Below are 13,466 nucleotides of genomic sequence, written 5' to 3'. Positions count from 1 at the left end.
GGGAAGTTATTATGTGCTTCATAGACATGGTGACACTTTATAACCCTGCATCAAGGATCCTAAACAGTGATTGGTTGAGATAATTATCAAACTGACTTTAAATTTCGGCAGGAACAAAATTGTCATGCAAAAGTCCAGGACAGTGTGCTACTCTCAATCCTCAAAGAGAAAGATAAGAAATTCTGGATTTTCAAAGTCCCTTTGAAGGCTTTTAAGGTAAGCTGGAACATCCCCTTTACTCGGAACCAACTGATGCCTTTAGAAAGAAATTCCAGTTTCAGAGAAGACAATTTGATTTTAAAAAATGAATAACCCTTATGATTAGATTTATTGCTTCCCTTTGACTTGTTGAATCCAGACTATGTTTTATTTTTTATTTTTTTTTTTTTTTGAAAAGTACTCAACATTTAATGAATTTCGCAGCATGTGGCTTCAAGCCACCAGGACACAAGCCCCACCTACACCCTTAATCTTCTCCTCAGCTCTTCTGCTGAAGAATTTTGCCTTCACGATGACAGGCTGCTTTGGGAGCTTTCCTTTCCCCAGAACTTTGTAGTAACCTGATCGCACCACATCAATGATAGGAGCAGCTCCTGTCTTGTTCTTGGCAGCATTTACTCGTGTCTGCTCACTAACCAAGGTCCACAATTTATCAAGGTTGACAGTCGGGCAGAAACTCTGGTTCCTCTTTAAGTGGTAATGCCTCATACCAACTTTCCCGAAGTATCCTGGGTGATATTTGTCGAAGTTGATCCTGTGATGATGCATGCCGCCAGCATTACCTCGGCCTCCCGGGTGCTTCCGGTGTTTGCCGATGCGGCCGTGGCCGTGGCTCACGTGGCCCCTAAGTTTCCGGGTCTTCCTTAGTCTGGATGGCATGTCGGCGGCCTAGACGAAAGAGCCAGACTATGTTTTAAAAGATAATAGAACATTATGTGATAAGGGTTTCTAATTCCACCTCACAAAATATTGTATCACTGAAGAATAAGACTTTTTTTTCATAGCCATTATGTTAAAATATCAGTTGCTAAAAATAGTCAGAAAAAGTATATTAAGATGAAGCACACATTTTATATTTAACATATTAACATCAGAATGAATGATTTGAATATTTTATACATAATTCACCAAGTCTCCATTAATATTATTTTTATCTAGAAAAAAAACATCTTTAAGGGCCTTGAATCTAGTTAAAGCCCTTTTTTTAAACTCATCATTGCAATATAAGGTGTGATGGGAGTTAAGGGAAAAAGAAACAATCTCCTTTAAATACTAACATTTAAATGTTAACTCTAATAAGAAATAAACATGGATTTGGGAATTTGATTTAATGTGTTGTGTGTGTGTGTGCGCAGGCTCAGTCATGTCCGACTCTTTGTAACCCCGTGGACTGTAGCCCACCAGCGTCCTCTGTCCATGGGAGTCTCCAGGCAAGAATACTGGAGTGGGTAGCCATTTCCTCCTCCAGGGGATCTTCCCGCCCCAATCACGTTTCCTGGATCTCCTGCATTGGCAAGTGATTTAATGCACTAAATTACATTTATTCCAAAGTTTGGCTAATCCAGTCAGTGATAATTTCCATGAGACCAGGGTTTATATCTGGTCCCAGGGCTCAGTATCTGGCCCACATTAGGCCTTCAAATATTTTTTGAATGAATGAATAAATCTCAATTTACATTAATTTTTTGGTCCCTGAAAAATCAATCTTTGGCTTAAAAATTATTATTATTATTTTGCTAATTGACATTAGGGTTTTAAAATTAGCTTAAAATACTTCTACTTAGCATATCTGGAGAGTCTACTTCTGCACATACTTTTTCTGTTTCATGATATAATGATAGTTTTGGGAAATAAAAGACACATTACTAAAAAAATGGCAAACTGAGGTAGAAACTTGGTAATTATCTGCTTTGATTCGTTTTGATAAACATTAGACAACCCAGATGACTCAGCGGTAAAGAATCTGCCTGCGATGCAGGAGACCTGGGTTCGAACCCTGGTCAAGAAGATCCCTTGGAGAAGGGATTCTTGCCTAGAGAATTCCATGAACAGAGGAGCCTGGTGGGCTACAGTTGCAGAGTCGGACACGACCAAGCCACTAACACTTGGACTTTGAAACAGGGCTTTAGTTAAGCTTGTTTTTCAAGGTTTTATTAACTTGTTCAAGTTAACTAAGTAAAATCTCATTTTATTGGTGATAATACATGAAATCATCTGAAGGGAGTTCACACAATCCCAAAGCCTCTGCTTTCAGGCTGATAAGACTGAGGCCATTTCTATAGTGTCTGCTGTGCCGTTTACTTACCTGTGGACATAGTGGCAAGGTGCAGTGTGCATGGAGCAATTGTTCTAGAGTAGATCTGCAAGAGAACTAAAGTGGTCAGGTTGGTGGACTGCAGTTTAGAAATGGGATGCACGTAACTCTTGCCTTCAGTATAAGTTCCTTTCCAGGAGATCATGTGTCCTCCAAACCAAGGTGTAGACTGGTCTTCTGTAGGGTCTATGTAATAACTATATTTGGGACTGCAGAGGACCTTATAGCATCTGCTTACTAAACAGCTGCCCTTCGCAGCCATGCCCCAGAGCTCTGCATTATGCTGTCCTGAGGTCCCATCAGCCTCACTTTTAATCTCTAGCATTTTTTAAGGAAGTTTAGCTACTTTTGGCTTTCTGCTGAGCAACTCTAAGAGTAAGCACATTTCCCCCACCTCCTCAGTCACTCTGAAACTGGATTTTCTCCTCTGTGAAAAGTGCCAGTTCTTCTAAGATAGTTGATATTCATCGACATTTTATTATGCTTCCCCTATCAACATTAAATTGAATCAAGGCTATCTTATGATCTATAGTATTATAATCTCAAAACCCAGTGGGAGTGCATGAAATAGAAGTAAAATTCCTCCTTCCTTTCTATAGGACTAGCATCATTATGTCAAGAGATACAGTTTGTAGTAAATAGCTGTTTAAAATTTTGATTCTCATGCACTCAGTATCTATCCCAATGTACACAAAATGTATACTAGACTGATTCTGAAGGTGAATTCTAACAGGAGTGAAGGATCATGTCTTCAGAAGTCCCACATAATAAATGATATCATTTATTAAGCGATGATTAAATAGCCAGAACAATGCTACACACTGCTAACAGTAATATGTGTTTATTTATCCACAGTTTTCACAAAATGGCTTTTGCTATGCTATGTTTTAGAATAATGTGATCACCAAGACAGTCTCCTGGACCTGAGGAGGTCTCATTATGGCAGAGGAACATATAAGTAGCTCCCAGCCTACTCGAAAACAGTGAAAATGGTGCAGTGCTATCAGTGCAGTGTTATCAGCTTCTGCTGGGTGTAAAGAGGAGAGAGACACCAAATACCCTTTAAAAAATTTTTTTTTGGCTATACCCCATGGCGTTCAGGATCCTAGTTCCCCAATCAGGTATTGAACCTGTGCCTCCTCATTGGAAAGGAGAGTCTCAAACTCTGGACCATCAGGGAAATCCCACCAAATGCCCTTTGACATGGAGCCAGAGAAAGCTTCTCAGAGAAAAATCTTCTGCTAAGATAATTGGGATAATCCTGCAGTGCAGCTATTATTACCCTAGACCAAGGAATCAAATGCTTAAGAAACCTAGTTATATTCTTCAAGCTTGCACGTCAAGTAACAAAGATAAAATTGGAACCTAGGTCTCTGAATCCAAACTCCATATCCTTTCATCTTTGTGTTGGTAATTTCCTTTCTGTACAGTCTAACATAGCCCAAATGCATGTGGATTTGGGGTGGGAATCATAAATCCTTCATCTATTAAGCATATTTTTAGCAGAATTAGTTGATCCTTGATGAAAACTATTCAGAAGATTTGTTATTGCCAGCAGGAACAGCAGAAGGAGAGTTATTATGGCTTTTGTAACTGTCTGGCTGTACCCCTTCACTGGAAAATCACAGAGTTTAGGCAGCTCATCATCACGCTGAGCTGGATAATGCCCTTGCGTGTCTGTGACCCAACTCCTGGTGTGTGCTGATCACAGACAATGTGTGTGTGCTCAAGTGTGTACTGGAACGCCGAGTCTTGGCAGCTTCTTCTCATGTTGTGTTCATAGTCGTTACCTAGGAAAGAGGTACATGGTTAGAGACCAAAATAATACATTATATGGTTATCATCTTTTGCCTTATAAGTAATTTTTTACTGTTCTTTTTTTCTTCAATAACAGCCACTGACTAATATTCCTATAAAAAATGAAGATCATTGTATATTTTTGCATTTGGGCAGTAGCATGGGCCATTCCAGTAAGTATGCTTTCCTCAAAAAAACCTTCTTACTTTACTACCTCTCTTAATACACACACATATATGTGTATACACACACACACACACACACACATATATGTGTGTATTTTTTTCTTGAGATCTTGCAGATCAGCTGAGCCTAAACTTTTAGATTTGTATGAAAGACTTTACAGGATCTGTTTGGGGTCTCAACAAAACTAAATATGCACTCCAATTCATGCTCCCAGTCTTCTAACTGAAACACCTGTCTTGTTGGAAAGATTGTTACTTTTAAAATTCATTCAGATTAATTTACATTTAATGCTTAGAAGTTGTAAGGACTGTCCATCTTTGCTCATGCCCTATGAATTTCATTCTGATTATCAATGAAGCCTTGTTTAAGAAGGTTTCAAGAAAGAAAAATAGGAGAAAATCACATTTTTTTCTGCAAAGGGAAAACTAATGTTTCACTCAGAAAGTTAAATTTGAAAGATAAACACCAGCAAAGATAAATTAGGAAAATTAAGTCACTTGTAATTTTATTAGCCAGATGCTACAGTTGCCATTTTGATATGCCTCATGGTATTTCTGTAGTTGAGAATTTTCTTAACTGTTTCTGTTGTGCTCCTGAAGGGCACAGAGGTAGCATAGACTTGCCTTTGTTTCTGCCCTGGTTTTGGTCAGACCTACTATTCTCTTAGGGGTTTTGGCCAGGATTATTCTTAGGGCGGATCTGGTGCTGCTGCAAGAAACTTGTCATACAGAAACACCAAAGGTCTGTCTCCTCATTTTTTCTTCAATGTTATTTTTATTTAAATTTATTTATGTATTGTTTACTTACAGTATTATATTAGTTTCAGGTATACAGCATAGTGATTCAGTATTTTTACAGATTATAACTTATTAAAAGTTATTACAAGATAATGGCTATAGTTCCCTGTGCTACACAATATATCCTTGTTGCTCATTTATTTTTTTAGGGCATCTTCTTTCTTTTTTATTTTTTAAATTATGTAAGTGTGATAACACGTTTATAAGCTGTCTCCTCATTTTTAATAAAAAGACTTTTCCTTTCTAGTGATGAGATAAGTGATCTGGTTAAAACCTTGGTAAAATTGGTAATATTGTTATGAAAAATATCTATATGCCAAGTTTAAATTTTATGGAATCCATGTAACAAGTCACTTCTCTTTTCTATCCAATTAGATCATACTCTGGCCTTTGTGTTATATCTTTTTTCCTTCATTTAGGGATAATATGTATGTGTGTGTGTCTGTGCACATGTGTGTGAGTACGCATGTGCACACATGTACACAAAATAAGAATAAGAATATTTTCAATTTCCAGTATTTTCACTTTGGTAGGTTCCTCAAATCAAGCCGTTGGACAGACATGCTGTTGACAAAACTGTGAATTTAAATCTTCTAGCAAAATCAAAAGTGCCAATACAGGTATGAGATGTAAAATGTATTTCTAAACTTTTAGATTCCATTAACTTCCAGAAAATTGATGCTCATCTTTTCAGTTTGCTTTACTTTAAGATGATATCCACAACTTAATTTGAACTGTTTCTCTTTTTCAGGATGCATTAAATGCCAATGATACCACCAAAGAAAGTGCTGGCCTCATGCATGAAAATGAACGAGGAAGGCAACAGGATACCAAGGATGGTTACAAAGGAGAGAGGAATGGTTCTGAGTGGGCACAGCTGGGAGGGAAAAGTTCTTCTACAGGTTCCACATTAGTAAATGAAAAGGGGAATACAGAGGATCTAAAGGGGGGCACAGGAAAACCAGAAACATATGATCATGATGGGATCCAAGAAGATAGCACCAGTGCAAACGGTCTCAGGGGACAAGTAAGCATCATCCAAGATGCTGGAGCAGCAAATGGGAGCCATATTGATGGGATTACTGAGAACAATTCCCAAAATGCGGGTGTTGGAAATACAAGTCAAAGTGAGGACGTCACTGTTGTCCAGGAAGATGGACATCAAGTAGCTGGAAGCAGTAACAGTACAGGTCAGGAGGATGAAATCAACGGGAATATCTGTAGAAACGGGGCTGACACAAGTGAAACAACACCTCAGAGAGAAGGCGAGAGAAATGGGAATGAGGAGGCAGGGGTATTGCCAGTGGGAAGTGGAGCTGGCAACGGAGAAGATGTTGGTTTGGATAATTTTGAAGGAAGTCCTAGTGGGAATGGAGCAGATGAAGGTGAAGACAAGGGCTCTGGTGATGATGGAGGTGAAGAAACAGGGAATGGAGAAAAGGGTAGTGATCCCAGCAAGGGCCAGGAGGGTCAGTCTCATGGAGAAGAGGATGATGAGGACAATAGCTTAGGTAAAAATTCAGTTAGTAGTGAAGATGATGGCCCTGGGGACAATGAAGACGCCCATGTCATTGGTGGAGACAACATCTCCAAGAGTGAGGAAGATTCTGCCGGTATTCCAGAAGACAATGATAGCCAGAAAACAGAGGACATTCAGAAACCCAGTCACGGAGAGAACAAAGCTATGGAAAATAGAATCACCGAAAAGTCAGAGCCACCTGCTATTGGGAAGGGCCAAGATAAGGTTAGTTTGGGAAGTTGGTTTCTTTCAATGGCAGTTTAACTCCTCCCCTTCCTCTCATGATGGTGTGTGTGTGCTCAGTCACTCAACCATGTTCAACTCTTTGCATGGACTGTAGCCTGTCAGACTCCTCTGCCCATGATGGTAGCACAAAAATAAATCATGATGAACAGTCATGTATTTTTGCACCTAAATCACTTGAGTATTCAGTGGGGAAGCTAGAGTCCTTACTAGACATTTCTATGGAACAATTTAAAAAAGTTGAAATTTCTGAAGATTTGGTTAGAGTTCTTCAAAAGTCTTATGCTAAATAATTAATGCATCATGTAACTGTTTACAGAAGTTCTTACTGGATAAAAACATGAATGGTATGGTCTATAATCTAAACACTAGAGTACTTTCAAGTAGCTGCTGCTGCTGCTAAGTCGCTTCAGTCATGTCCAACTCTGTGCGACCCCATAGATGGCAGCCCACCAGGCTCCCCCGTCCCTGGGATTCTCCAGGCAAGAACACTGGAGTGGGTTGCCATTTCCTTCTCCAACGTGTGAAAGTGAAAAGTGAAAGTGAAGTTGCTCAGTCGTGTCCAACTCATAGCGACCCCATGGACTGCAGCCTACCAGGCTCCTCCATCCATGGGATTTTCCAGGCAAGTGTGCTGGAGTGGGTTGCCATTGCCTTCTCCGCTTTCAAGTAGAATAAAGCACATTTTCACAGACAGGTGTTTCTGAAGTACTGGAATCCAAACTCCTGTTCTCTGGCCAATTTCCCCAGTCTTCCTCAGACCAATGCAATTTTGCAGCATAACATTCACTAATTAATCATTCTTTTCTCCATCTTTCCATAGGGAATGGAAATGGAAAGTCCTAGCAGTGGGCACAGAAACAATATTACCAAAGAAGCTGGGAAAGTTAATGAAGATAAAGAGAGTAAAGGCCAGCATGGGATGATTGTGGGCAAAGGAAATGTCAAGACACGAGAGACTGACATTATACAAGGAGCTGGCCAGAAACTGGAACCTGGAAATAAGCTTGGACCCAGCAAAACACACAGTGACAGTAACAGTGATGGATATGACAGTTACGAGTTTGATGATGAATCCATGCAAGGAGATGACCCCAACAGCAGTGATGAGTCTAATGGCAGTGATGATGCCAATTCTGAAGGTGATAATAATCACAGTAGCCAAGGAGATACTTCTTATAACTCTGATGAATCAAATGATCATGGCAATGACAGTGGCTCAAAAGGAGATGATGATGGTAGTGATAACACATCAGATGCTAATGACAGTGATAGTGATGGCAATGGTAACAATGGAGGTGATGACAATGGCAAATCAGGCAACAGCAAAGATAAATCAGACAGCAGTGACAGCAGTGACAGCAGTGACAGTAGTGACAGCAGTGACAGTGACAGCAGTGACAGCAGTGACAGTAAATCAGATAGTGACAGCAGTGACAGTAGTGAAAGTGACAGTAAATCAGACAGTGACAGTAGTGACAGCAGTGATAGTGACAGTAAATCAGACAGTAGTGACAGCAGTGACAGCAGTGACAGCAGCGACAGTGACAGCAGTGACAGTGACAGCAGCGACAGCAGTGACAGCAGCGACAGTGACAGCAGTGACAGTGACAGCAGTGACAGCAGTGACAGTAAATCAGACAGTAGTGACAGCAGTGACAGCAGTGACAGTGACAGCAGTGACAGTGACAGCAGTGACAGCAGTGACAGTAAATCAGACAGTAGTGACAGCAGTGACAGCAGTGACAGTGACAGCAGTGACAGTGACAGCAGTGACAGCAGTGACAGTAAATCAGACAGTGACAGTAGTGACAGTGACAGCAGTGACAGCAAATCAGACAGTGACAGCAGTGACAGCAGTGACAGTAAATCAGACAGTGACAGTAGTGACAGCAGTGACAGTGACAGCAGTGACAGCAGTGACAGCAAATCAGACAGTGACAGCAGTGACAGCAGTGACAGTAAATCAGACAGTGACAGTAGTGACAGCAGTGACAGTGACAGCAGTGACAGTAAATCAGACAGTGACAGCAGTGACAGTGACAGCAGTGACAGCAGTGACAGCAGTGACAGCAGCGATAGTGACAGCAAATCAGACAGTAGTGACAGTAGTGAAAGTGACAGTAAATCAGACAGTGACAGTAGTGACAGCAGTGACAGTGACAGCAAGTCAGACAGTAGTGACAGCAGTGACAGCAGCAATAGTAGTGACAGCAGTGATAGCAACACTAAATCCGACAGTGACAGCAGCGACAGCAGTGACAGTGACAGCAGCGATAGTGACAGCAAATCCGACAGTGACAGCAGTGACAGCAGTGACAGCAGTGACAGCAGCGACAGCAGCGATAGTGACAGTAAATCCGACAGTGACAGCAGCGACAGCAGTGACAGTGACAGCAGCGATAGTAGTGACAGCAGCAATAGTGACAGCAAATCCGACAGTGACAGTAGTGACAGCAGCGACAGCAGTGACAGTAGTGACAGTGACAGCAGTGACAGCAGCGACAGCAGTGACAGCAGCGATAGTGACAGTAAATCCGACAGTGACAGTAGTGACAGCAGCGATAGTGACAGTAAATCCGACAGTGACAGTAGTGACAGCAGTGACAGCAGTGACAGTAGTGACAGCAGTGACAGCAGTGACAGCAGTGACAGTGACAGCAAGTCAGACAGTAGTGACAGCAGTGACAGTGACAGCAGTGACAGCAGTGACAGTGACAGCAGTGACAGCAGTGACAGTGACAGCAAGTCAGACAGTAGTGACAGCAGTGACAGCAGTGACAGCAGCAATAGTAGTGACAGCAGTGATGGCAGTGACAGCAGTGACAGTAAATCAGACAGTAGTGACAGCAGCGATAGTGACAGCAGTGACAGCAGTGACAGTAGTGACAGCAGTGACAGCAGCGATAGTGACAGTAAATCAGACAGTAGTGACAGCAGCGATAGTGACAGCAGCGACAGCAGTGACAGCAAGAGCAAGTCTGGTAACGGCAACAACAATGGAAGTAGTAGTGACAGTGACAGTGAAGGCAGTGATAGTAATCACTCAACAAGTGATGATTAGAACTAAAGAAAACCCCACAAGATTCCTTTTGTGAAAAGTCTGGTGAGTAATTGATAGGAAATAAAGATTTCCAGGAAAGTAAAGAAGGGGGAGGAATAAAGAGAAGACCTATGTAAAGATCCACACATCTACAGACACAAGGAAAGAGTCAAATTGTCAGATTCAGGACCAGGTCCCAACACCCTCAGAGAGAGAATCTGACTGTGTACATGCGTGTTAAATATATTCTGAAAAGATTTTGTTAAAAGTGTAAATGCAAACATAGAAGAACAATTAAAATGTTCTTTAGTACTTTACACAGAAACCTCAAGTAATCACATACTAATAACTTCAATCTAAATGCCAAGTGCTTTAGAAAATGTATTAGCACACAAACACATCTTACAAATAACCAGCGGCATTGGCCTAATCTAGCAGTAATTATGTCTATATTCTGCTCTGCTCTATATAAGCTCTGCTTATAGCTGAGTAAAAGATGCTCTCATCATGATCTCCAGCTTGGCTACAATTCATTTGCTTGTTCTAAGGAAGAAATATATTGCAACATAAAAAAAATCACAGCAATCATTTAATGAACCCAAACCATGGGAATAATCTTTGTAATTCGTGAATAGAGTAATTAAAAATTATGGAAATTTTAAAGAGTGCTAGAGAGAAAAGAATTTAGAGGCTCATTTAAACCGCAATATCTTACATATAAGATCACATTCCTGCAAAGCACTGCTGGAAATGTAGCATAAAGTTCATAAAACTATTGACGAAACTGAGGCAGTACTTAGAACATGCTGTGCCTCAAGTTGCCACTCTCCAACTATTAATAAATAAACAAATTCATGCATGAAGGGCTCTCGGAGGGCGTGCACTTTTTGAACTCTCTGTTCAGAACCCTGCTAAGAGGATTTAGTTGTCTTCCTCAATCCCGGGCTTGTCTGGTGGCTCAGCTGGTAAAGAATCTGCCTGCAATGCAGGAGACCTGGGGTTTGATCCCTGGATTGGGAAGATCCGCTGGAGAAGGGAATGGCTACCCACTCCAGTATTCTGGCCTGGAGAATTCCATGGACTGATACAGTACATGGGGTTGCAAAGAGTCGGACACGACTGAGCGACTTTCACTTTTACTTTCCTCAATCTCACCAAGTCAAACCTGGTTCATATTTGCTTTTAAATCCCCATAGACAAGAAATCCCAAATCAGACCCTGAGACTCCCTGTTAATCTCTTTAATAAAACCAACAGTTGGTCTGGAAACTACTCACTTTTTTAAAATCTGAGAGTCATTTTTTGTTGTTCACCTGCTCAGTCATGTCCAACTCTTTGCAACCCCATGGACTGCAGCTCACCAGGCTTCCTTGTCCTTCATCATCTCCCAGAGTTTATTCAAACTCATGTCCATTGAGTGGGTGATGCCACTCAATCATCTTGTCCTCTGCCGACCCCTTCTCTTCCTGCCTTTAATATCTCCCAGCATCAGGGCCTTTTCCAATGAGTCAGTTCTTTGCATCTGTGGCCAAAGTATTGGAGTTTCAGCTTCAGCATCCATCCTTTCAATGGAATATTAAGGATTGATTTCCTTTAAGTTTGATTCGTTAGATCTCCTAGCTGTCCAAGGGACTCTCAAGAGTCTTCTCCAGCACCACAGTTCGAAAGCATCAATTGTTCAGTGCTCAGCCTTTTTTATTGTCCAGCTCTCACATCCATATGTGACTACTGGAAAAACCATAGCTTTGACTGTATGGACCTTTGTAGGCAAAGTAATGTCTCTGCTTTTTAATTGGTTGTCTAGGTTTGTCATTGCTTTTCTTCCAAGGAACAAGCATCTTTTGATTTCATGGCTGCAGCCACCATCTGCAGTGATTTTTGGAGTCCAAGAAAATAAAGTCTGTCATTGTTTCCATTATTTCCCCATCTATTTGCCATGAAGTGATGGGACCGGATGCCATGATCTTTGTTTTTTGAATGTTGAGTTTTAAGCCAGCTTTTTCACTTTGCTCATTCACTTTCATCAAAAGGCTCTTTAATTCCTCCTCACTTTCTGCCATAAGGGTGGTGCATATCTGAGGTTACTGATATTTCTTGTGGCAATCTTGATTCCAGCTTGTGCTTCATCTAGCCTGGCCTTTTGCATGATGTATTCTGCATATAAGTTAAATAAGCAGGGTGACAATATACAGCCTTGAAGTACTCCTTTCCTGATTTGGAACCAGTCTGTTGTTCCATGTCCAGTTCTAACTGTTGCTTCTTGACCTGCATACAGGTTTCTTAGGAGGCAGGAAAAGTGGTCTGGTATTCCCATCTCTTTAAGAATTTTCCACAGTTTGTTGTGATCCACACAGTCAAAGGCTTTAGTGTAGTCAATGAAGCAGAAGTAGATGTTTTTCTGGAATTCTCTAGCTTTTTCTATGATCCAACAGCTGTTGGCAATTTGATCTCTGGTTCCTCTGCTTTTCTGAATCCAGCTTGTACATTTGGAAGTTCTCTGTTCATACACTGTTGAAGCCTAGCTTGAAGGATGTTGAGCATTACTTTGCTAGCATGTGAAATGAGTGCAATTGTGCAGTAGTCTGAACACTCTTTGGTACATTCAACTAAAATCTGAGCATAATTTTGCATGAATGAGGGTACTTCTTAGTTTTGAGATGAAGTCCTAACCCTAGAACAAGAGGATCTTAAAGATGTATGAGACTAGACTGTGATGTTTATCACATGAACTAGGACAGCCTTGAGAGTGAAAGGGCTGCTATGAATAATTACCTGGGGAAAGGAGGTATAAAATTGGCTTGTCTGGGACTCTGGAAGATATAATGACCATAACCATAAACCTAAGTGTATTATTCAAGATTTAGTAGTGATGATTTGTAAGTTCCCTCTTTTTCCACTTCGGTAATTATTTTGCATTTGTTCTAATTCAAAGGTAAAATTCTATATGGCAAAGTTTTGAATGCAGCTTCTTTAATGTTAATTTTCAACCAGTCATTAGTTGACAGTTTATTTTCTGCTATTAGGCATATTTTACACGAAGATTTTCAGTAGGGTTTTTTTTCCTCCCTCCTTTATGCAAGATTTTCTTAGTTAAGAGATCAATATTGCAAGTAATAATGCTGAAGGCTTAAAAAATTTAGCTATTAATAGACTACTTGGTAACTCATAATACTGTAAAATTTCAGATTTCTACTATATTACAATCATGGAAATGACTCCGAATTTCTTCCCTTAAAATATGCGCTAGATTTTTAACTTCTTTAGGCTTCAGGATTTTTTGTTTTTCCCAATTTGTAAATTGTGGCTTCTAGTAACTGTCCTACCTATTTCAAAATGTTGTCATGGGCATTAAGTTAGGCAATAGATATGAAACTCTTTGTAAATTATATTATATACAAATGAGAAAATGAATTTTGGTGCTATAATAAACATCTATTTATATGACTATCGACAAGAAAACTCCCTTCATCTTAATGAGGTTGTGAGTACTTACTTCCTCTATCATATTCTAAAAAATTAGTTAGTTTTTTTTTTCAGTCCGCCTCGAGGCTTGTAGGATTTCAATTCC

General features: G+C 40.4%; 2 protein-coding genes across 2 annotated transcripts; one reads left to right on the top strand and one right to left on the bottom strand.

The window, feature by feature from the left end:
- Window positions 1-376: 376 nt before the first annotated feature.
- LOC122696356 (60S ribosomal protein L27a) lies at window positions 377-900 on the bottom strand. Its single transcript, XM_043906230.1, has one exon. It carries the CDS (start codon window positions 877-879, stop codon window positions 433-435), a length of 447 nt encoding a protein of 148 aa, XP_043762165.1. The 5' UTR covers window positions 880-900; the 3' UTR covers window positions 377-432.
- Window positions 901-4,233: 3,333 nt separating this feature from the next.
- Window positions 4,234-9,920, top strand: LOC122696214 (dentin sialophosphoprotein). Its single transcript, XM_043905885.1, has 4 exons — window positions 4,234-4,284; window positions 5,628-5,714; window positions 5,846-6,838; window positions 7,680-9,920. The coding sequence occupies exons 1-4, from the start codon at window positions 4,234-4,236 to the stop codon at window positions 9,918-9,920; spliced, it is 3,372 nt and encodes a 1,123-aa protein (XP_043761820.1).
- Window positions 9,921-13,466: the final 3,546 nt, after the last annotated feature.

This window comes from Cervus elaphus, chromosome 6 (assembly GCF_910594005.1).
Source record: "Cervus elaphus chromosome 6, mCerEla1.1, whole genome shotgun sequence".
Classification (NCBI taxonomy): domain Eukaryota; kingdom Metazoa; phylum Chordata; class Mammalia; order Artiodactyla; family Cervidae; genus Cervus; species Cervus elaphus.
Note: the sequence above shows the minus strand (reverse complement) of the source record. Positions and strands in the feature narration are given on the sequence as shown.

Coding starts and splice junctions, on each gene's coding strand:
- LOC122696356 (XM_043906230.1), bottom strand. CDS start 879: ATGCCATCCAGACTAAGGAAGACCCGGAAACTTAGGGGCCACGTGAGC.
- LOC122696214 (XM_043905885.1), top strand. CDS start 4,234: ATGAAGATCATTGTATATTTTTGCATTTGGGCAGTAGCATGGGCCATT. Junction 5,715..5,845: donor AATCAAAAGTGCCAATACAG/GTATGAGATGTA, acceptor TCTCTTTTTCAG/GATGCATTAAATGCCAATGA. Junction 6,839..7,679: donor TTGGGAAGGGCCAAGATAAG/GTTAGTTTGGGA, acceptor ATCTTTCCATAG/GGAATGGAAATGGAAAGTCC.